The following is a 25,914-nucleotide window of genomic DNA, read 5'->3' as shown; positions in this document are numbered from 1 at the left end:
ACAATTTAGACTAGAAATAAGGGGCAGATTTTTAATCTGGATGGTAATTGGCCATTGGAACAATTTATCAAGAGCTGTATTCGATTCACCAATACCGGAAATTTTTAAAATCAAGATTGGATATCTTTCTAAATGATATGCTCTAGTTCAAATGGAAATTATGTAAGTCCTATGGCCTTTTATACAGGAGGCCTCAAACTCATAATCTTTAAAGTCAGAAGGGACCATCGTGATCATCTAGTCTGACCTCCTGCACATTGAAAGCCACAGAACCTCACCCACTCCTGAAACAGACCCTTTAACCTCTGGCTGAGTTACTGAGTCCTTAAACCATGGTTTAAAAGACTTCACATTACAGAGAATTCACCATTTATACTAGTTTAGTTTAAAACTTGCAAGTGACCTGTGCCCCATGCTGCAGAGGAAGGCAAACACCCCCCCTTCCCCCTCCCCCGGTCTCTGCCAGTTTGACCTGGGGGAAAATTCCTTCCTGACCCCAAATATGGTGATCAGTTGGACACCGAGCATGCAGGCAAGACCCGCCAGGCAGATACCTGGGAAAGAATTCTCTGTAGTAACTCAGAGCCCTCCCCATTTAACGTCAGACTAGATCACAATGGTCCCTCCTGGCTCTATAATCTATGAATGAAAAAGGCATAAAGGAGAACAAGGGGCATGAAGTATTTTCAAGGCAAGGCTGAGTGAGCAAGTTTAATGTCTAGTAGCCCAGTGAACTATCAAAAGCTAATTTTGCTTACCCACCCCAAGCTATATGTACATAGTATATAAAACTGATTCTCAAGCAGAATAGCATTTTACCAGATTCCTTTCCATAGCACTCAATTCAATGCCAGTAGTCCGGGGGCCTTTCTAATCCCTATGATTGATATGTTCATAACCTCACATCAGTATGCCGCAGGCTACCAGATTTATCATGGACCCTGGTGACAGTCAAAAAGAAAAGGAGTACTTGTGGCACCTTAGAGACTAACCAACTGGTGACAGTCACTTATAGTTAAGGTTGCAGAACAGTTTCCATAACATCTCTCACTTTTCACACATGCAACTTAAAACAAAACAAAAACAAAACCACCACCTTTGGATGTGAGATTTCCCATGATTTACGTGTGCCTAAAAGTGTTTTTGGTTGAAGGTCAAAAAAACCAAACAAACATAAAGTCTCTTCATCCCTTTTTACATTATGAGAAAGTGAAGAAAATACAGACTTCCCTTTAAAAAAATTCTAACTACATGATTTTCTTTTATTTTTGGCACAATCCTACGATAAAAACAAGTGAAATCTGAAGTTTAGTGTGGACATGAGTCTCATTAGGGAACAGGGCTTTTGTTCGCTTTGAAAATAACTGGGTTTGATTTAACCAGAGATTTGATTATTTAAAAATTATATCCTGAACATATATGGCTGGAAATTTACAGTGGCTCACTTAAACATAGGTATGCTGCTAACATGCTTACAGCTATGTCCAATGAGCAGTGCATTTTTTTCCCCCCAAACTAAAAAATTAAATGCTAGAAAGTGTTATTATCCAATGCTAAGACTGTGTTGCATGATCTCTTCCATCTTATTGATTTTAAAGACTAACACTGCAGTGTTGCAGATTCTGTACGCTCCCACACACAATTTACAAGAGACTGCAATGTGCACTATTTTCTACTCTGATTCTTCTTGTTGAACAGGTAACTTAAATACCCATTTACTTAGCCACTGATTTAACAAGACAGACAGGAAAAGAAAATTGCATATTACTAAAGCACAAAGGGTCTGTTATTAAAACAGGCAAGATATGCTACTCTGTCACATTAACACTATGTTTGCAACCTTGACTTCTGCCTATTGTAACCTGTGCAATTTTTACTTGCGGCATTAATGCTGAGTTAATACATTTCCCCACCCAATTTGCTGTAATTAGTAACAGCACTTACATAGCACCTTACATCTTCAAGTGAAGGCACTGTATAAAAATTAAATAATCGAACTGTGACAGTGCCCCCCATAAGGCTTTATGGAAATATGCTTATGAATGTATATATGACATAACTAGAATATGTTTTATGCTACATATGCCATGTAATATCTCTGTAAAGGTTATGATCTACTGAATCTATTAATCCTATTTGTATGCATGTATCATTTTTGTGTTAGAAGTTATGAATATTGGGTGTGTACTGGCTTGATTTTTAAGTAGTCTTTGTAAGCATTTGGTCAGCTTCTTGAGAAAGGAATGTGCACGTTAAATGCCCAATCAAGAAGCACTTAACAGACAATGCCAATCTACATCTAAGCTTTCCCAGGAATGTGGCTTGGCTGGTAAGAAACTCAGTCATATATGGACTTGTGACTTGCCCATTGACTCCAAAACTCCATTTTGTAGCTGGATTCTACACAGGGCCGGGGGGGAGGGGGGGGAGCGTGTCCACTCACAGGAGAAAGTCTGTTTAAACCCCTGGGAGACCCCTCCATTTGGTCTTCAGCTGGCTAAGGAGATAACCTCTCCATCCCCAAGGATACCTGAAAGAAACTGGAACAAAGGACAGTAACTACAGGGGGTGAGAGTGACTGCTGGACCCAGACTAGAAGGAGTCTAGTCTGTAACAGGAAGCTTACTGGAATTCCTCTAAGGGTAAGGTATTTATCGGTATTCAGAGTACTTACTGTATTAGACATAGACTTGCGTGTTCTATTTTATTTTGCTTGGTAATTCACTTTGTTCTGTCTGTTACTACTTGGAACCACTTAAATCCTACTTTCTGTATTTAATAAAATCACTTTTTACTTATTAATTAACCCAGAGTATGTATTAATACCTGTGGGGGAGGGAAAACAGCTGTGCATATCTCTGTCAGTGTTATAGAGGGCGAACAATTTAGGAGTTTACCTTGTATAAGCTTTATACAGGGTAAAACGGATTTATTTGGGGTTTGGACCCCATTGGGAGTTGGGCATATGAGTGTTAAAGACAGGAACATTTCTTAAGCTGCTTTCAGTTAAGCCTGCAGCTTTGGGGCATGTGGTTCACACCCTGGGTCTGTGTTGGAGCAGACTAGCATGCCTGGCTCAACAAGACAGGGTGCTGGAGTCCCAAACTGGCAGGGAAAGCAGGAGCAGAAGTAGTCTTGGCACATCAGTTGGCAACCCCAAGGGGGTTTCTATGATCCAACCCATCACATGCACCTCACAAGAGCCGTGCCAGGGAGGGAGGTGTAGCATTATTTAGCCCAGCTTACATTAGGGTGAAACTGAGCCAGAGAAGTGAAGTAACTTGCACCAGGCTGTCACAGCCATGATTAATGCCCAAGAGTTCTTGGCTGCTAGGCCAATTCCCTGATCATCCCTTTTGTTCACCTCAAGGATCTGGGATAGATTTTGAGAAAGGTAGAAATTCTGGACTCTGGCAGTAGCTGAGTATACAATATTTAATATGAGGTTTTAGAAGACTCCCATTCTGGATTATCCCCCTGACATCTTAAAATACCTTGCTCCAAATCCATCATTTTTTGCCCATTAATGCCTTAAGGAGAAGAAAGAGGATTGGACCACACACCGCCACTGGCAAAACTGAAACACTGTTTGTTTATATAAGACTGCGCCTATCTGGAGCTCTAGATGCAAGTGCAGGCAATTGACAAAGACATGGACAGAAATCTAGTAGAACCAACATTTATATTATGACCCTCTCAAAATAGCAAAACCAAAATGTTCTCCCTGCATCACCTCTGCACCCCTTCCCCATGAGAATGCCTAGGATAAACAGATGAGCTTTTAAAATGTGCTCTGAAGGTCTACAGTTTCCACCAACTCCTGATTACCAAAGTCCTCTATCCTCCACCAAGAAAGCCACGCTTAATACTCCTTTCATCTCCTTCATTCACAGGAACTTTTGCGCTGTATTTCATATTACCCCTTAGGCTGTAGCAACCTACACAAGCCTGTTCACCAAGCTACCTCTCTTGCCTCATTCAAATCCCTCCCAAAACACAAGAGCATCTACAAAAGAGCAGAAAAAAATTTTTTAAACCTAACTGAATGATGGAAGGGGAGGGAAGAAAGGGTCTTTAAAACAGGCAGATCTCAACCATGTAGAACTTCACAGATTAAGGCAAACAATTGGAATGGCATCCAGAAGTGAAATGCAAGCCAGTGCAGTACTCTAAATACAATTGTGATATGCCTAATTAGATAGCCATAAAAGGCAATAAGATATAAATGTAATAAATACTGTATTTTTTCACCTGTAGATGTATTTTCTTAATGGGTTTAATTCCCTGTGAACCAAAAGTATTTTCATGATAATATCTTCATAGATTATAGCCAGTACTGTTGGGAGTGAAATTAGAACAGCTGTATACTTCAGTGGGACCAAGAAAGATAATCATTGGTATCAGCTAATTTGCTGATGACTTGGTTTGGAAAATATAAGGACTTTCTTAAGCATCTGCTATCTTCAGTTCAAAATTGTGCATATTCTACAAAGTCAAGCACAAGCCAGTATTAGTTATTTAGTGCCTGATGACCCACTTTGATTTACAAACCAAATCAGCAAATTTAACAATCCCACATTCTCACTCCTTAGTGGACCTTTCCATGAACTCCTCCTCATTATTATTATTAGGAAATAACAGTTCAACAGATGAGAAATATGCTTAATATAAAAATATTAAACCTACTTGCCAAAAAACACAGACTTTATAGAGGATCTCCAACACCATCTGCCCCTCAGTCAGACAACATGAGAGAAAAATCACTACACTCAAATTTGGTTGTAAGAGACACCACCACCAAGGTCCAAGCCAGAGATTCTTCATTGCTTGCAGCTGCTTTACACCTTTTGTCTTTTACATAAAGTACAGAGAGTGCAAAATGCCACCAGATGACAGCATTTTACATTCACTTTTCACAAGTGTATGTGATGTTGCAAAGTACGGCATGGAGAGTCAGATTCTCTCCATTAAGAAGCGAGTTAGGTTACGGCAGGCTGCAAATTTTTGCTATTTATCCAGATGGCAATTCCGGCCTGTATTAGATGCAAGCCTACTCTAGTCCTGAATTAGGTGTTCTAGGGATAAAAAGACAGAACCAGCTGTGATCAAGGCAGAGGCCAGTAGAGATGTTCTTGTATCATGCTGGCCTGCCAGCACAAACCATGGACAAGACTGAAATAGTTCCTTGCAGTCATCCTTTCCCCATTCAACCCAGACTAGAAGAGTTGTTGCCAAGGACACAGGCTCCTAAGAAAAAAGAAAAAAAGTGATTGAAGAGGTTTATTCCTGTTCAATGATCTTGGTATCTAGTAGAGCTAGTCAGAAATTTTTGGAGTATTTTTCCTTTGGAAAATGCTGATTTGTTGAATTGAAACATTTCATCGAAACACGTCCCCCTCCACAAAAAAAAAAAAAATCGTTTCAAAAGAAAAATTGAAAAAAAACAGTATTTTGAAAGGTTTGTTTAACCTTCTTAGAATAGAATGTCTTGTATTTTCCATTTTGAAATGACTATTTGTTTTAATATTATATGATATAATATCAAATAAAAAGTCTAAATTGGAACAAAATGTTTTGTTTTTGTCAAAAAAGAAACATTGCAAACAACCCAAAACATTTTTGTTGGAATTTCATTTGACAGAAGTTTTGAAATATTTGTTTTTGTTATGTTTAGAGTGAAAGAAATTAAAAAATAAATAAATAAAAAAATCAAGAAATTCTCCATGAAACAAGAAATCGGATTCTCATCCAGCTCTAATATCTACTCCAACCTACTTACTAGCTAATCTCCACAAAACAGACTGAATAAGAAATCGCCAAGACAAGTATAAGTGATCTGTTATACATCCATATTTGTCAGTCTCCACTGAGGAGTTAATGACTAATGTCACATACTAAACAAGAATGTGTACAAGAATCCTGTATTGGGACTACATCATTAAAACATCTGACAACTACCTGCGATTGAAAGCTTGCAAGTTAAAAAGCACATTTAAAGGTTCTCAAAACTGTGACAAGAATTATTGTTTAATAAGATTATATAGTCTTTTTTATAATGTTCTTTGCCTTTCTAGATTAGCATGCACATAACTGTTTGAACTCATGTGCTGGGTTCACTGAAAAGCTACTGCTGCTAGTTTGGTAATGTATCTGTCAATATCTAACAAATTGAACCCATGTGTCCTGAAATTACATAATCTACTGGCATTTTCTTTGATTGCTGCAGCTGTCTTGAAGAAATAGTTTTATAATTCAACTATAGTTTTATTTGGATTATAGTTGTTGATCTTTTCTCATTCTTGAAAGAGTAGTCAGGGCAGCCTTTAACTAGGTTTGAGATTCTATCCCTTCACAGAGTAAGTCAGAGCAGCACAATCTCCATAGCTGTGTGTAATAGGGTGATAGATAGCAAGCGTGAAAAAAATTGGGACAGGAGATGGGTGTGGAGGAGGGTAATCGGGCTTTGTCTTATATAGGTACCTAATACTGGTATTGTCCCTATAAAATCAGGATACCTGGTCACCCTAGTGTGTAATGAACTAAACTATGTGGTTATAGATCTGCAAAACCAAACAACTGCTGGGTCCAATCACTCTTCCTTGGGTCTATAACAGGGATCTCAAACGACCACAAGGGCCACATGAGGACTAGTACACTGGCCCCAGGGCCGCACCACTAACCACCCCACGCCCTGTTGCCCCAGCCCCGCCTCTTCCCACCTCTTCCCTGCCCCCATTCCAACCCCTTCCCTGAAATCAAAGATGCTGGTTCTGTGGCAGATCAGCCCATTCAAGGGAATTTTTAGCCAGTTGTGGAAGCAAACCTCTCACCTCATAGAAGACAAGCACCTGCAGCATTTAGGTCAGCACCACTGATGTCCCATGTTCAGGACTACACACTTGCTCACTACATTAAAGAACCTTATCATGAGTAACATACGAATTTGCATACATTTTATTTCCCTATAATGCATAAGGCATAATCCCAAGTAATTAGTGAGAAGAGTCCTGATATTTGGTCCTCCAAATTATTTCAGTGGAACTAGAAATAGGGTGAAGAGCTCTGGAGAAAACACTTCTAATAGACAACAACAATTAATCACAAACCCTATAGGGAGTCTCATTAGAAGTTGCTGCAGGAGCTTATTGCCCTATATCCTTGACTGCACTGTACATCTATTGACTTTAAAGGACAGTTCTGACTTGAGGACTGTGGGTCTCTGAACACTAATTTAGCTGCTCACAGTTGCTTCAGAAGAGAGGCATCCTCCTCTCAAATCTCAGCTGGCCTGACACTCTTATGTATTTGTGGATGTAAAATCTGCTGGCATTCTCATGAGAAGCCAAGAGTAAAACAAGAGGCTGCAGCATAAATACACAACCAGTTCTGGTTATACAACATGTTTTCTCCTGAGCTACTACACCTCTGAATGCAATTTTGCAGGCCCTCTGTGTTATACTTATTTTAAAAGTATTTTTATAAAATATAGTTCACTGGTACTGTACTGAGCCAATGAGTGGGAGAAGGTAAGAAACTTCTCTGGAGACCATGAATTATGACTGAGACCAAATGATTTCACCTTGGTATTATGGCAGTGCAAATAGTGATACCTATAGTAATACAAAGTATTGGGCAAACTTAACAAGACCCTGTTTTCTGTTGCTTATAACTTTGGCAATCTAACTGAAATTTTCTGTGCTGAGTATCTGTCTCAAGCTGAATATTTTTGGAAAATCTTCAGCAAAATGATTCAGCTTCTCTTAGAATGAGTATCGTGTACATTGATTTGCCCACATAAAGTTCTTACAACCATTCTACTGAGAAGCTCTACCACATCCATACTTTTGAACAGGGACTTCACATTTGACAAGGGAATCACCTTGGCACCAGCAATATGCATTTTGCCATCACCATGAAAATTTTTCCAATTTAGGAGCCTCTGAAAAAAGTCTCAGTTCATATATGTTCCAGAGAGACTTGCTAGAGTTTGGCAGTTAAATTCTTCCAAGATTCCATCTCTTCTGCATCACAGAGCTACTGGGGCTAAGCAGGACTTTTCTTGCAATTGTTTCTCCTGGAAGTCGCAGCCACTGCAGCACAAGAATTGACAGCAGGGAAACTGTCACCTGCACTCTCAATGCCCCCATTATGGTGCCCAGGTAGGATGCAGGAGAAAGAGGAGCCACCTGACTGAAATGCAGAGAGACGAGAAGCAATGCCTGGGAGAGAGGAGGAAGACTGGGACAGGGACAAGGAGTCAATGGGCGGGGATAGAAAAGGGATGACAGGGACTGGGGTTGGGGTTGGCGCAGGGATGAGTACAGGCTGGATGGGCTAGGGGCAGAAGGAACTCAGGCTCCTTGGAGGACAGAGTTTACAGACTAAGGACTGCTAGGCAACGCTGAGAGCTTCCTAACTAGGCCCTAGCCTGCCATCTTTTGAGACCTAATCTCTTTAGGATTCTTTGACAAGGAGGTGGGGCTAATTCAGAAAGAAGCAGGTTTAAAAAGCCAGTTTGTAAGCAACCAGCAGGGCTAGCAAAGAGCAGCAACAAATGGGAATTTTGCAAGGGAGCATGAAAGCCTGATACACCTAACAAACATTCTCTAAACTTAGGCCAATAACCCACCCACCCCCAACACACACAACAAATTTAAAAAAAAAAAAAAAAAAGCTGACTACCCAGTTTTTTGCACTGAATGCAGCATGTATGATTCCCTGCCTTGTGGGCAGATGGCATATGTGTGCATTCAGTACAAGCAACTCATGGCCTTCAGAGACACCATGGGCTCTAAAGACCAGAGTGGCTGAACTAAGGGAGGCAGAGATGTATAGAGAAGACTTTCCAGGAAACAGTAGAGCAGTCCCACCCCCAGTCTGACAGTCTCTGTGCTGTTGAGGAGGGTCTGGAGCAGAGGAAAATGATCCCATAATTGGGACCCTTCTTCCAGATAATGGCATGGAGGATACCTCTCTGGGGGAGCAGATTCCTGTTATTAGGAAGAGACAGGTAATAGTAATGGGGGACTCTATTATTAGAAATATAGATAGCTGGGTTTGTGATGAGCAGAAGAACTGTGTGATGAATTACCTTCTGGGTGCAAAGGCTGCAGACTGATATCAGATATCTCAAGATATCTAGACAGATTTATGTGTGGTACTAGGTAGGAGCTGGTGGTCATGGTACATGTAGGTAGGAAAGAGGTCCTGGAGCCCAAATTTAGGCCGCTAGGCAAGATATTAAAGCCCAGGACCTCCATGGTAGCATTCTCTGAAATGCTTCCAATTCCACATGCAGGGCCAGTTAGACAGGCAGATCTGCAGGATCTCAATGCGTGGATGAGATGATGGTGTAGGGAGGAGGGAGTTTAGATTTGTTAGGAAGTGGGGAACCTTCTGGGAAAGGAGGAACCTATACAGGAAAGATGGGCTCCACCTGAGCCAAAACAGTATCAGACTGCTGGCATGTAAAATTAAAAAGGTCTTAGAGGAATTTTTAACTGAGGACTGAAGGAAAGCTGGCAGGCACAGAGGAGCACAGGGTTAGGACATACACATCCCTTAGGGGAGGATTTAAAGTAGATGCTCTATATCCTAGTAAAGAGGAGAGGTGATGGGTTAATAAAATACAGGTAGGAAGTGAAGAGAAACAATCAAATTAAAAAGAGTCTCATTCAATTACATCACATGACGGCAGGCAACTAAATATTGACAAAATTTATAAAGTGCTTGTATACAAATGCAAGAAGTCTAAATACTAAGATGGGTGAACTTGAATGCCTGGTATTAAATGAGAATATGAATAGATATCACAGAAAATTGGTGGAATGATGATAATCAATGGGACATGGTAATACCAGGGTACAAAATATATAGGAAAGACAGTGTAGGTCATGCTGGTGGGGGAGTGGCACTATATGTTTTAAAAAAAAAAAAAAAGGCAGAGTCAAATATAGTAAGAATCTTAAACGAATCTAAAAGTATCACAGAATTTCTATGGATAGAAATTCCATGCTTGCATAAATAAGAGTATAAGAGGAATATATTATTGACCACTTTACCAAGATGGTGACTGTGTTTGTGAAATGATCAGGGAAATGAGAGAGGCTACAAAACACCGAAAACCCAATAATAATGGCAGATTTCAACTATCCTCATATAGACTGGGAACATGTCACCTCAGCACAGGATGCAGAGATAACATTTCTAGACACCATCTTCTTGAAGCAGCTAGTCCTGGAACCCACAAAGGGAGAAACAATTCCTGATTTAGTCCTAAGTGGCACACAGGTCTGGTCCAGGAGGTAAATATAGCTGAATCATTCAGTAATAGCAACCATAATGTAATTAAATGTAAACATCCTTATATTGGGGGAAATACAACAAAACAAACAAACAAACAAACACCACAGTAGCATATAACTTCAAGAAGGGGAACTACATAAAAATGGGAAAAAGTTACTTAAATGGAATTTAAAAGGAAAGGTGACAAGAGTGAAATGGCTGCAAGCTACAAGGAAACTTTTTAAAATCATCATAATAGAGGCTCAAATTATATGTATATCCCAAACAAAAATACAATAAGAGGACCAAAAATTGCCACCATGGCTAAACAGAGTGAAAGAGGCAGTTAGAGACAAAAAGACAACTCTTAATAATTTGAAGTCAAGTCCTACTGAGGAAAATAGAAAGGAGCACAAATTCTGGCAAATCAAGAGTAATTAAGGCATGCAATTAAAAGCAACTAGCGAAAGACAAAAACTAACAGCAATTTTTTTAGTACATCAACAGCAGTAACCTGCAAAACAATCTGTGAGCACTGGACAATCGAGGTGCTACAGGAGCACTCAAGGAAGACAAGGCAGTTGCGGAGAAACTAAATGAATTCTATGCATTGGTCTTCACTAGAGAGGATGTGAGGGAAATTCCCACATCTGAGCCATTCTTTTTAGTTGACAAATCTGAGGAACTGTCCTAGATTTAGGTGTCAATAGAAGAGCTTTAGGAACAAACTGAAAATTAAACAGTAATAAATTACCAAGACCAAATGATATTCATCCAAGAGTTCTGAAGGAACTCAAAGATGAAATTGCAGAATTGCTAACTGTGGCTTGTAACAGATTGCTTAAAATCAGATGACTGGCAGATAGGTAACGTAATGCTAATTTTTAAAAAAAGCTCCAGAGGTGATCCTGGCAATTACAGGCAGGTCAGCCTAACTTCAGTACCAGGCAAACTGGTTGAAACTACGGTGAAGAACAAAATTATTGGACACACAGATGAAATGTGTCTCAAGTTGTAGTGGGGGAGGTTTAGGCTGGATATTAGGAAAAACTTTTTCACTAGGAGGGTGGTGAACCACTGGAATGCGTTACCTAGGGAGGTGGTGGAATCTCCTTCCTTAGGAATCTTTAAGGTCAGGCTTGACAAAGCCCTGGCTGGGATGATTTAGTTGCGGATTGGTCCTGCTTTGAGCAGGGGGTTGGACTAGAGGACCTCCTGAGGTCCCTTCCAACCCTGATATTCTATGACATGTTGGGAAATAGTCAACATGGCTTTTGCAAAGGGAAATCATTCTTCACTAATCTATTAAATTTCTTTGAGAGAGTCAATAAATATGTGGACAGGTGAACCAGCTGATACAGTATACCTGGATTTTGACAAGGTCCCTCACCCAAGGCTCTTAAGCAAAGTAGGCAGCCATTGGATAAGAGGGAAGGTCCTCCCATGGATCAGTAACTTGTTAAAAGATGGGAAACAAAGGGTAGGAATAAATGGTCAATTTTCACAGCAGAGAAAACTGTGGGTCCCCCAAAGATCTATACTGGGACCAGTGCAGTTCAACATCTTCATAAAGTGATCTAGAAAAAGGGGTAGAACGATGCGATGCTAAAGTTTGCAGATGATACAGAATTACTCAAAATAATTAAGTTCCAAGCTGAGCGTTGAGAGTTACAAAAGGATCTAAAAAACTGAGCGACTGGACAACAAAATAGCAGATGAAATTCAGTGTTGATAAATGCAAAGTAATGCACACTGGAAAACATAGTTCCAACTATACACACAAAGTGATGGGGTCTAAATTAGCTGTTACCACTCAAGAAAAATCTTGGAGTCACTGTTGATACTTCTCTGAAAACATTTGCTCAATGTGCAGCAGTAGTCAAAAAGCTAACAATGTTAGGAAACATTAGGAAAGGGATAGATAAGACAGAAATCATCATAATGCCACTGTATAAACCCATGGTACGTCCACATCTTGAATACTGCATGAAGTTCTGGTCACCCCATCTCAAAAAAGATACAATAGAATGGGGAAAAGTACAGAAAAAGGCAACAAGAGTATTAGGGGCGTGAAACTGCTTCCATATGAGGAGAAGTTAAAAAGACTGACTGTTCAACTTAGAAAAGAGACGACTAAAGGGGGATGTGATTAAGGTCTGTAAACTCATGACTGGTATGAAGAAAAATGAATAAGTGTTATTTACTCCTTCACATAACACAAGAACCAGAGGTCACCCAATGAAACTAATAGGCAGCAGGTTTAAAAAAAAGTACTTCTTCACACAATGCAGTCAGCCTGTGGAACTTATTGCCATGGGATGTTGTGAGGGCCAAAAGTATAACTGGGTTCAAAAGAGAATTTGATACATTCATGATGAATAAATCCATCTATGGCTATTAACCAATATGTTCCTAGACACAACTCCATGCTCCGGGTGTCCCTAAACCTCTGACTGCCAGAAGCTGGGACTGGACAACAGGGGATGGATCACTTGATAAATCGCCCTGTTCTGTTCATTCCCTCTGAAGCATCTGGTGCCAGCCACTGTCGGAAGACATGATCCTGGGCTACATGGATTATTTGTCTGGCCCAGTATGGCCATTCTTATGTTCTAAATGTTCTTAAAAGGGTCTGTAACCAAATAGAGAACAGTCTACTCAGAACCTGAAATAGTACTAGAGATTCCTGAATCTCAACATTCCTCCATGGTCAGCAAGTATCATTTTGTAATTAAAGACTATCATAAAACATACATAGAAGGGGGCTGGATTGTTGCCTAGGCAACTGGAATTCTGGCATTTCCTAACTTTTGAGTGCTCGATTTAACAGCCTTAACATTCTTTTGACTTTTTTTTTTAAATGTAATATTACTTCATTTCATAGAGTGGCCAATGAGAGGAGGAATCTGCCTTGCCGGTGAAGATTCTGACTCCAGAATCTGACTCACTGATATCTTACATAGCTGTACAGGTTAGAGAAAGTAATCTATGTGTTTTAACTTACAGTTCCTAGATTTGCTCTCAGGTACAGGAAGCAGGATGGGCCACCAGAGTCTGAGTACACTAACTTCATACAAGTACACTAACTTCATACATCTTTTCAACCAAGTGTTTGGCGAACAGAATCTAAAAATTTAGCCTTTTTTTTCCAGATGGCCAGGTGATTAATGGGGTAACTTGGCTGCCCCCTGTGGCAACTATTTTCACATATTGTCTTATGATGATGGGCACATTACAAGTCATTAAAATAAAAAATTTCATGCCCTCAAACCAATATTCTTAACAAAGTGCAAAGAATTACATGCATTTACAGGAAACATATTGAGGAGCACTCAGCATTATAAAATGTCACCATTGGAGCAGAGCAAAACAATTAATCTGAAACTTTTTTCACCAAAAAAAACCAAAAACCAAATAAATACAGATTTGGGTCGACTGATTTTTTTTTTTTTTTTTTACAAATTCATGTCTATTTGTGAATTATTTTGGTTGAAATGAAAAAAAAAATCTAAAAATGTCAACACGAACCATTCCAACATTAAACAAAAAGTCTCACTTTGATTGTCTGGGCTAGAATCACAAAGCAACATACATGGAGGAGGTAGTGGTTTTCAGAGATTCTAAGTCCAGAAGGGACCATGGGAGCATCTTGTCTGACCTCCTGTATAACTAGGGCCCTACCAAATTCAGGACCATGAAAAATGCTGTAAAAATGGACTGTAAAAATCGGATCTCCCCCATGAAATCTAGCCATTGTAGGGGAGAGGGACGGGCAGGGCTGGGGGCGCCCCAGCCAGGGGCTCCTACCATGCACCAGTCTTCAGCTACTAGATCTGGCAGAGCTGGGGAGGGATGGGACTCCCGCTTCCCCTGCACTGCTGCTCTCAGCAGGGAGAGGGGACCCATTACACCCACCACCAGAAACCTCCCCCTGGCTACCTGTACCTCCGCGGCTGCTCTGTCAGAGCTAGGCTCTGAAGGTAGCACAGAAGAAATGACAATGGCAATCCTGCAACACCCCTACAAGAGTTTTACAACCCACCCTCAACCTCCTTTTGGGTCAGGACATTCATGGTTACACCACCATGAAATTTCAGAGGTAAACATCTGACCCATGAAATCGACTATTTTTAAAATCCTACGACCGTGAAATTGATCAAAGTGGACCATGAATTTGGTATAACACAGGCCATAGAACTTTCTCAGAATATCCTAGAGCATAGCTGGTGGTGGTGCCACCTGTGAAACTTTTAGCCCAACAGGGATGTGGGAGGCCCAGATTCAAATCCCCCACTTGGGGAACAGAACTTGAACCCAGGGCTCTGCTCTCCCAGGTGAATGTCCTAACTACCAAGCTATATTGCCATCACGCACAATTATTTCAAATTTGGTGACACTATATACCTCCAGACCAGTGGCACCGCTATGGGCACCCGCATGGCCCCACAATATGCCAATATTTTTATGGCTGACCTGGAACAATGCTTCCTCAGCTCTCGTCCACTCACGCCCCTTCTCTACCTACATTACATTGATGACATCATCATCTGGACCCATGGGAAGGAAACCCTGGAAGAATTCCACCACGATTTCAACAGCTTCCATCCACCCCACCATCAACCTCAGCCTGGACCAATCTACACGAGAGGTTCACTTCCTAGACACCACGGTGCAAATAAGCGACAGTCACGTTAACATCACCCACCGACCGTTATGCCTACCTTTATGCCTCCAGCTTCCACCCCGGACACACCACACAATCCATTGTCTACAGCCAAGCGCTGAGGTAGAACCACATTCGCTCCAACTCCTCAGACAGAGACCAACACCTACAAGATCTTCACCAAGCATTCTCAAAACTATGATACCCACATGAGGAAATAAGGAAACAGATCAACAGAGCCAGATGTGTACCCAGAAGACTCCTGCTGCAAGACAAGCCCAAGAAAGAAACCAACAGAACTCCACTGGCCATCACATACAGTCCTCAGCTAAAACCTCTTCAACGCATCATCAGTGATCTCCAACCCATCCTGGGCAACAATCCCTCACTTTCACAGGCTTTGGAAGGCAGGCCAGTCCTCGCCCACAGACAACCTGCCAACCTGAAGCATATTGTCACCAGCAACTACACACCGCACCATAGTAACTAACTCAGGAACCAATCCATGCAACAAACCTCGATGCCAACTCTGCCCACATATCTACACCAGCGACACCATCACAGGACCTAAACAGATCAGCCACACCATCACCGGTTCATTCACCTGCACATCCACCAATGTAATATACGCCATCATGTGCCAGCAATGCCCCTCTGCTATGTACATCGGCCAAACTGGAGAGTCCCTACGTAAAAGGATAAATGGACACAAATCAGATATTAGGAATGGCAATATACAAAAACCTATAGGAGAACACTTCAATCTCGCTGGACACACAACAGCAGATTTAAAGGTAGCCATCCTGCAGCAAAAAAACTTCAGGACCAGACTTCAAAGAGAAACTGCTGAGCTTCAATTCAGTTGCAAATTTGACACCATCAGCTCAGGATTAAACAAAGACTGTGAATGGCTAGCCAACTACAAAAGCAGTTTCTCCTCCCTTGGTGTTCACACCTCAACTGCTAGAAGAGGGCCTCATCCTCCCTGATTGAACTAACCTCATTATCCCTAGCCTGATTCTTGCTTGCATATTTATACCTGCCTCTGGAAATTTCCACTACATGCATCCTACGAAGTGGGTATTCACCCACGAAAGCTCATGCTCCAATACGTCTGTTAGTCTATAAGGTGCCACAGGACTCTTTGCCACTTTTACAGATCCAGACTAACATGGCTACCCCTCTGAAGCTTGACAGCAAGCTATAGGGTATTCAGGGGTGGGTCATTTTTAATTTTTCCTGTTCAATCTGTTCCACTTTCTATGAAATACTTGAATACTCATTTGGGGAGTGAGGAAGAGTGAGAAAGTGATTCTATAGCCCAGGGGTTAGGGAACTCACCCAGGAGGGAGGCAAAGAGGAGCGACACCTGGGTTCCAGTCCCTGCACCACTGAATAGCTAATTATACAATGTGAAATTGCTTCAACAGAAGAAACTGAATGAGACCCATCCCAGAATATAGTATAGCCTGGGGGGTAGGACACTCACCTGGGGGAGATGGGGTCTCTGACTTGGGTTCCAGTCCCTGCTCCAAAGCAGGTATTTGAACCTGGGTCTCCCAGGATTAGCAGAAGTGGTTTACAAAATAGTCATGATTTTGTCTCTACACAAGTTGTCCTTTGCACTGGAGTTAGTTTGCAGTAACTCCACTGACTTCAAAACTGAAGCCCAAGGATTTTAAAGCCCATATTACGTGTAGTATTTTAGTTTGAAAAAGGTTTTAGAAGTAGAAAGATAGTTCTAGACTCCCGGCAAAATTCCAGTTTTGGTAATTACCATCTCTCTTTCCTTACCTAGATCATCATGTTTCCTTGCTCGCTCCTGAATGCCCTGCTCCCACCTATTTGTTCCCTTCTCCCACGTGACTTTTCATGCTCTCTCAAATGCTGCACTTTCTGCTTAGAACCCTGTTTCTTTTGCTGCTCACAAAGCAGCTTCCTTCGTCCAGTCAAAAATTTCTCCTTAAAATATCTGTGGTCACACCACTTCTTGTTTCAAAATTTCATCAGCCAAACTAAACAGCCCCTCTTGGACTGTCCTGCCTGAACCAAATTCAGTCCTGGTGTTGTAAGCAGGCACAACTCCACTGAAGTAAATGGATTAATCCCTACTAATGCCGGCACAGACTATAACCCTCCATATACAATTTCACTTGTAAGCTCCCCAGAGCAGGGACAATTACCTTCCTCTATATTCAGACAGCACCAAACACAATGTTGGTCCTCCACCTACGAAACGGTTGTGCTGTGTACTGCTATGTAACTACTGAATTTCATTTGGTCTGTAGGAGAAAGGGTTGGGCTAATCGCTAGAAAAATCACTTTTAGATCAGTTTGGTATGAAACAGAACATTCATAATTCACCTTTTTATAGTGTCCTAACAACAACATTCCAAATAGTTTTGCCTTTTGTTTAAAACTGTTACTATTTATTTAGTAAACACCACACAAAGTGGTGCAATTAAACTGGACACCTGCACTGAGTGTCTGAGGGCACAAAGCCTTCCTACTGCACATAAGGCACTAAGGGTACGTCTTCACTACCAGCCGGATCGGTGGGTAGAGATCAATCTATCGGGGATCAATTTATCGTGTCTCGTCTAGACGTGATAAATTGATCCCCGAATCGACACCTGTACTCCACCTCGGCAGGAGTCGCCGCCACGGTCGACTCACCGCCATGAGGACGGCCAGGTAAGTCGAACTAAGATACTTCGACTTCAGCTACGTGAATAGCGTAGCTGAAGTTGCGTATCTTAGTTCAACCCCCCACATCCGCAGTGTAGCCCAGGCCTAAGGCTTTGTCTACACTAGCACTTTTGTTTGCAAAACTTTTGTTGGTCAGGGCTGCGAAAAAAAACACACACCCCTGACCTACATAAGTTTCACCAACAAAAGCACTAGTGTGGACCGCACTATGTCATTGTGGGGGGGTTTAATTATGTCAGCAGGAGAGTTCTCTCCTGCTGGCACAGAGTAGCTACACAGGAGACCTTAGAGCAGCACAGCTGCAGCAGTACAGCTGTGTCGCTGTAAAGTCAGTAGTGTAGACATAGCCTTAGTTAGCCATGTAACTGAATACTTCCCCATGCATTATTGCTCAGATATCACATGGAACTCTCACACATTCGAGATGAAGCCAAAATATCATGCCATTTTGTAGTATGCTTGAAAGGGAAACTGTTGCAACTGGATGTTCTACCTCAGCTGTGAATTTTCAGCCTATTGTGGATTTAAGTCAGTTTCATTTCATATCATATTTTCTAAATTCCATAGGAAAGTGCCATTGGATCAGCCAACCCTATTGACTGTATGTCTTTACCTGAGGGGTTTCCAAAGCTGCTGGATTTTCTGCAGAAAGTGAGAACTGATCCGTAACCATAATTAGGATTTTTTTTTTTTTTGCACTCATCTGGGTTTAAGAAAAAGTCTCTTGATGGAGGTTTTGTTTTTAATTTTACAAAACAAGGTTCTGTTATAATGAGAGCTTCTGTGCCAGGTTTCAGCCCAATGGGAATTTGAATTGCAGAATTATAATTCCCCCAAGCACATGATAGGGGTATCGAAATAGAAATGCTGAATGTGACATTTCATTTATAATTTTACATTTTTTGCAAGTCAAGACACGACACTGACGAATCAACAGCACCAGAACACTAGACAGCTCTGGACACCTCAACACCAAAAAGATGTCAATAAAAATGATTATGATAATCTTTTTTAAAAGACCAACATATTGCCTAGCTTGGCTATGTGACAGTGTTGCAGCCATGTTGGTTCCAGGATATTAGAGACACAAGGTGGGTGAGGTAATATCTTTTATTAGACCAGTTTCTGTTGGTGAGAGAGGCACGCTTAAGGAGCCACACAGAACTTCAGGTCTGGGAAAGGTACTCAGAGCATCACAACTAAATGCTTAGTTAGTTTAGCATAAGTAGTTAGCAAATACTGTAAGGGATCATTCAAGGTAGAGTGGCCCATTAACACCACTGCAGTCTTAGGACCAAAAGGGGGTTAGTGGGTTACACGTTGTTGTCATAAGCTATAAATCCAGCGTCTGTGTTCAGTCCATGATTTTTCGTGTTTAGCAGAGTTATGAACTTAAGCTCCGAGGTTCATCTTTTTAAATGTATTGTGCATATTTCCTTTGAGGATGAAGATTGATAGATCAGATATAGACTGCTTTGTGAAAGCACAGCTGATATGATGATTTTGTCTTATTTTCCTGTGTGAATTCATTCGAGAGCATAGTGATTGCCTGGTTTTACCCACATGGTTGCTGTTGGGGCATTTAATGCACTGGATGAAGCATACTAGATGTTGTTATAGGCATGTGTAGGATCTTGAAAGGTGTGTTGTTGGGGGTGTTGACCATTGTAGCAATGGAGACGTCTGCAGATTTTGCATCTGTTGTTCTGGCAGGGTTTGCTGCCTGTTACTGGGTTATATATTATTGAAATTCAAATCTATAACTCATTACCAACCCTGCCCCACCCCAAGCTGCCTTTATTTCCCCCTCCTCTGCCTTCCTTCTTCCCATCCCCAGGACTGAAGGGGTGTTAATGGGCCACTTCACTTTGAATAGTCCCTTGAAATAAACTACTTATGCTAAACAATTTGTTCCAGCTTGGATTTAGCTGTGACACTCTGGGTGCATTTCCCAAATCTAAAGAAGAGCTCTGTGTAGCTCAAAAGCACGTCTCTCTCATCAACAGAAGTTGGTCCAATAAAAGACAAGACTTTGCCCACCTTGTGTCTCTAATGAAGATCTCTGAGATCTAGAGGTATTTGTAAGGTGTAAATACTTCAGAGAGAGAAGTTGTTCGGCATGTGAACTGGAGGGATGGAATGAAATGACAACTGAAAAGTTAGTCTACGCTTTTCTTACTGATGAGATCTGGTTTCCCCAAGGGAAACTGCAAAAGTCCCATTGTTCAAACAAACAATTGAACTGGACAAGACAAAATAAATCCCCTCTGAAATTACAATAGAGATCAATCCTACTTTGGCCACCCAGGGAGCTGAGGGGATGGACTGGATTGCACCTAAAGGCTTTTCCATCTCCAATGTCCTATCAACAGCATCAGCTCAATATACCGAGTGGTTCTGTTGCCGTGAAAAACAGAAAAGGTAATAATTTTTCTACCGAAGACATTAAGTCAGGCCCACTTATAACATAAAAGTTAAAATTTTCTTTAAAATCTACTAAATAATTTACAAGACCCACTCTTGGCAAGTGTCTAATGCTGAAAACAAGGGTATACACCATTTCGCCTGTCTCAGTGAAATGATTTGATAACCGACTGACACAGTACCATTATATCAAGAAAAAGGCAAAGTGAAGAAGAAACCAGCTTCAAAAAACAGTGAATCCAAACCATCCAGGGTGAAATTCAACATAGGTCAGAGGGCCAGCAAGAAGCCCAGGAACCTCTTAAATCCCACTTACTCTCTCAAGATAGAGATACATAGACCTTGCGCTGGTCTGAGCCTGGGAGCCCCTCAGTGGCATCTGGCAAACAGCCCACCAGATCATAACTCATACAGGCCTGACACACACTACACCCCCAACACACAGTTGTCATACAACGTATCTAAAAAGGTATCATATTGTAAGGTATCATATGTAAACTGGTAACATACTAGTCCAAAGGAAAAAAAAAATCACTTGTGATGCATGTATGGTTGTGTACAAACAGTTGTGTGAGTGCTGGAAATATGCCTCCCAAACACATTTTAAAGAACAGTGCATAAACCAAGCCTGCCCTAGACAAAAGGAAAGTGTATTTACTCGGTCTGATTGGCTCCATGACTGGCTGAGAACAATGAAAGTGCATTTATGAACATAGTAAACAAAGCTATCAAGTTAACAAGCAGCAGTTTAGTGAACACAACAGGAGACACTGTACCCCAGGAACCCTTCCTGGCTCTTGAGCTGGAGACAAATGCACTTTGGGTAATATACGGGTACCAAACAGACATTTAGTTATCCATCACTTAGGGAACAAAGGGAATAGCACCTTTTGATTCTGTGAACAGTGGGTCCCCTGGCCTGGAGGGATGGAGATGCTGGTAACTTGATGTGCATAAGAAAACTACTTAGGAAAATATCATAACTTACTAAAATTACATTTTAGACTGTGTTTTGTTTTGTTTGTAAGCTTACCTGTCTGTTTCTCTTGCTTAGTATCACTTAAATCTGTTCTTTGTTAATAAACTTATTCTGAGTTTTACTATGAACCTTCTCAGAGCTTGTCTACACTTTAGACTCTGCAGTGGCGCAACTGCACCATTGCAGCTATGCCGCTGTAGCATTTCAACGAAGATGCTACCTATGCTGATGGGAGGGCTTCTCCCATCGGCATACGTAATCCACCTCCCTAAGAGGCAGTAGCTAGGTAGACAGGAGAATTTACACTGTGGATTTTTCAAACTCCTGAGAGACGTATTTCCAAAAAGAAAAGGAGTACTTGTGGCACCTTAGAGACTAACCAATTTATTTGAGCATAAGCTTTCGTGAGCTACAGCTCACTTCATCTGATGCATACTGTGGAAAGTGTAGAAGATCTTTTTATACACACAAAGCATGAAAAAATACCTCCCCCCACCCCACTCTCCTGCTGGTAATAGCTTATCTAAAAAGTGACCACTCTCCTTACAATGTGTATGATAATCAAGGTGGGCCATTTCCAGCACAAATCCAGGGTTTAACAAGAACGTTGGCGGGGGGGGGTTAGGAAAAAACAAGGGGAAATAGGTTACCTTGCATAATGACTTCGCCACTCCCAGTCTCTATTCAAGCCTAAATTAATTGTATCCAATTTGCAAATGAATTCCAATTCAGCAGTCTCTCGCTGGAGTCTGGATTTGAAGTTTTTTTTGTTGTAATATAGCAACTTTCATGTCTGTAATCGCGTGACCAGAGAGATTGAAGTGTTCTCCGACTGGTTTATGAATGTTATAATTCTTGACATCTGATTTGTGTCCATTTATTCTTTTACGTAGAGACTGTCCAGTTTGACCAATGTACATGGCAGAGGGGCTTTGCTAGCACATGATGGCATATATCACATTGGTGGATGTGCAGGTGAACGAGCCTCTGGTAGTGTGGCTGATGTGATTAGGCCCTGTGATGGTGTCCCCTGAATAGATATGTGGGCACAGTTGGCAACGGGCTTTGTTGCAAGGATAGGTTCCTGGGTTAGTGGTTCTGTTGTGTGGTATGTGGTTGCTGGTGAGTATTGAAACAGACTGACAGAGCCAGAAGAGTTCCCAGAAGTCACCTACTACAGGACAGGCCTAACAAAGAAAATAACAGGACGCCACTAGCCGTCACCTTCAGCCCCCAACTAAAACCCCTCCAACACATTATTAAGGATCTACAACCTATCCTGAAGGATGACCCAACACTCACAAATCTTGGGAGACAGGCCAGTCCTTGCTTACAGACAGCCCCCCAACCTGAAGCAAATACTCACCAGCAACCACACACCACACAACAGAACCACTAACCCAGGAACCTATCCTTGCAACAAAGCCCATTGCCAACTGTGCCCACATATCTATTCAGGGGATACCATCCTAGGGCCTAATCACATCAGCCACACTATCAGAGGCTCGTTCACCTGCACATCTACCAATGTGATACATGCCATTATGTGCTAGCAAAGCCCCTCTGCCATGTACATTGGTCAAACTGGACAGTCTCTACGTAAAAGAATTAATGGACACAAATCAGATGTCAAGAATTATAACATTCATAAACCAGTTGGAGAACACTTCAATCTCTCTGGTCACGCGATTACAGACATGAAAGTTGCTATATTACAACAAAAAAAACTTCAAATCCAGACTCCAGTGAGAGACTGCTGAATTGGAATTCATTTGCAAATTGGATACAATTAACTTAGGCTTGAATAGAGACTGGGAGTGGCAAAGTCATTATGCAAGGTAACCTATTTCCCCTTGTTTTTTCCTAACCCCCCCCCCCCCCCCGACGTTCTTGCTAAACCCTGGATTTGTGCTGGAAATGGCCCACCTTGATTGATTATCATACACATTGTAAGGAGAGTGGTCACTTTTTAGATAAGCTATTACCAGCAGGAGAGTGGGGTGGGGGGAGGTATTTTTTCATGCTTTGTGTGTATAAAAAGATCTTCTACACTCTCCACAGTATGCATCCGATGAAGTGAGCTGTAGCTCACGAAAGCTTATGCTCAAATAAATTGGTTAGTCTCTAAGGTGCCACAAGTACTCCTTTTCTTTTTGCGAATACAGACTAACACGGCTGTTACTCTGAAACCTGTCTTAAGTAACTTTCTATTTTCTGCCCATTTTGCCACCTCGCTGTTTACCCATTTTTCCAGATCATTAATGAATATGTTGAACAGCACTTGTTCCAGTACAGACCCCTGGCGAACATGACTATTTACCTCTCTCCATTCTGAAACCTCACCATTTATCCCTGCCCTTTGTTTTCTGTCTTTTAACCAGTTACTGATCCAGGAGAGGACCTTCCCTCTTATCCCATGACTGCTTACATTGCTTAAGAGCCTTTGGTGAGGTACCTCGTCAAAATCGTCCTGATAGTCCAAGTACACTATATCCACCGGATCACCCTGGTCCACGTTTGTTGACCCCCTCAGAGAATTCTAATAAATTAGTGGGGCATGATTTCCCTTTACAAAAGTCATACTGATTCCCAGCACGTCATGTTCATCTATGTCTGATAATTCTGTTCTTTACTATAGTTTCAACCAATTTGCCTGGTACTGAAGTTAGGTTTACCAGCTTGCAATTGCCAGGATTGCCTCTGGAGCATTTTTTTAAAAATTGGCATCACATTAGCTATCCTCCAGTCATCTGGTCCAGAAGATTATTTAAAATGACAGGTTACATACCACAGTTAATAGTTCTGCAATTTTATATTTGAGTTCCTTCAAAATGCTTGGATGAGTCCTGTCTGGTCCTGGTAATTGGATTTATCAAGCAAAAGCCTGATGTGTACTCGGTCTTGTTAGAAGCAGCACATTTAGTAATTTCTGTGAGAGTGTTCGGTGAGAGGGACTGGACGCTGCAGGGAGACATCTTTGGGGAACTTGGGAACTGGAGTTCACGGACTGTTAACTGCACAGCAAGGTTAAGGTTATGTCTACATTATGGACCTTACAGCAGCACAGCTGTACCACTGCAGCTACATCACTGTAAGGTCTCCTGTGTAGCTGCTCCATGCAACTACCCCGACGAGCAGGCAGTAGCCATGCTGGCGGGAGAGCATCTCCCTCCAACATAGCGCTGTCCACACTAGCACTTTTGTCCAGGGGTGGGGTTTTTTTTCACACCCCAACCAACAAAAGTTTTGCCAACAAAAGTGCTAGTGTAGACAAAGCCTTAAACTGGCAAAGACTCAAGGAGTTTGCTGCAGAGACAGAAAAACTCATGTACCAGCAAGCTTACACATAGTAAGAGTGAGCTTTACTGGACATCAGACTGAGGCAGTTGGGTAATACAGTGTCTTACAGTTCTGGGTGTCCTGAGCAGAACATCACAACTGGTCATCTGCAAAGGGTGAATTTGATTCAGAGATGTACACACTCCATTTACCAGATGTTGTTAGGTAGGGTCCAATCCATCCTTGACCTCCTGTTCAGTTTAATATTATACTTATCACATATGATGAGGATGGGTTAGGGTGCTAGCCTAGAACTGAGAGACCCGAGTTCAATTCCCTGCTCTGAAACACACCTCCTGTGTGACCTTGTGCAAGTTGTTGGGTCTCTCTGGACCAGATTTTCAAGGGATTTAGGTGCCTGAAGATGCAGAAATGTTCCTAATGGGATTTGCAAAGGCACCTGAGAAGGTTAGGCATCTAAGTTCCCCTGATTTCAATGGGAGTTAGGTACCTAATCTGCTTAGGCACTTCTGAAAATTCCCACTATCTCCATCTTTAGGCACCTAAATGCCTTTGAAAATTTGCCCCATGCCTCAATACCCCATCTGTAAAATGGGCATAATAGCCCATTCCTACCTCACCGGGATGTTGTGAAGATAAAAACATTAAAAATGTTGACCTCCTCAGATGCTACGGCAATGAGGGCTGTATACAGAGGTGAAAGTAAGCTGGCAAGAGCCAGTATGCAGTGCCAGACCGGACCGACTTCCCCGGCAGTGATTTAAAGGGCCCGAGGCTCCTGCCACTGCAGGGAGCCCCGGGCCCTTTAAAGCACCTCTGGAGCTCCAGCAGCTGGGCTTGGGCAGGGGCTCCCCGCAGAGGCTGGAGCACTGGGCCTTTTAAATCCCCACCTGAGCTCCGGGGCAGCAGGGATTTATAAAGTCTAGAGCTCTGCGGCAGCCGGAGCCCCGAGCTCTTTATTTCACCCTTGAGCCCCGGGGCTCCCAGCCGCCTCTGCAGTGGGGTGATTTAAAGGCCCCAGGGCTCCCAGCCAGAGCCCCAAGGCCTTTAAATCGCCTCTTCAGGTTGAGGCCACGCCTCTTCCGGTTGAGACCACGCTCCCACTCAGGACTCCAGCATATCAGTAAGTCCTTTATGTTACTTTCACCCCTGGCTGTATAGGTACATCAGAAAGACAGAGACAGGTATTACTCCCTCCAAAAGCTTCCTCTTGAACTGATGTTTTCCATGTATTACCACAGCCAAAAAGTGAATGGCTATGAAAATACTAGAAGACAATCCATTGAGATATTTGACTTAAAGGGGGGAGGGGGGGAAGAGGGGGAAGGGCAGAAATAAAATTGGAAAATGGGATGGTTTTCACTGTTTAAAAAAACAAAAACAAAAAAACCCCACACATTCTAAAAAGTACATTTCGTTTTAAAAACTTCCAGCTTGGCAGGCACAGAGCACTCAATGAGTATGATCTTTGCTCCATTTGAATATATGAAATTAGACGTGATGAAATATTGCACACATGCAGTGCTTCATTTTCCTAATGAAATCAGCAAGTGCC

The 25,914-nt window shown here is 41.9% G+C and overlaps 1 protein-coding gene across 2 annotated transcripts in view; it reads right to left on the bottom strand.

Moving 5' to 3' along the window:
- LOC125638118 (transmembrane protein 263-B) overlaps positions 1–25,914 on the bottom strand; it is a 308,802-nt gene that overhangs the window by 267,901 nt on the left and 14,987 nt on the right. The window contains exon 2 of one of the 2 annotated variants that reach the window (XM_075129544.1): positions 4,687–5,247. The exons of the other annotated variant lie outside the window; for it this stretch is intronic. Coding sequence (XP_074985645.1) covers positions 4,687–4,824 — 138 coding nt within the window. The 5' untranslated portion in view covers positions 4,825–5,247. The remainder of the gene's footprint in view (positions 1–4,686; positions 5,248–25,914) is intronic. 2 annotated transcript variants of the gene reach the window in all.

The sequence above is a fragment of the Caretta caretta genome, chromosome 6 (genome assembly GCF_965140235.1).
Source record: "Caretta caretta isolate rCarCar2 chromosome 6, rCarCar1.hap1, whole genome shotgun sequence".
Classification (NCBI taxonomy): Eukaryota; Metazoa; Chordata; order Testudines; family Cheloniidae; genus Caretta; species Caretta caretta.
Note: the sequence above shows the minus strand (reverse complement) of the source record. Positions and strands in the feature narration are given on the sequence as shown.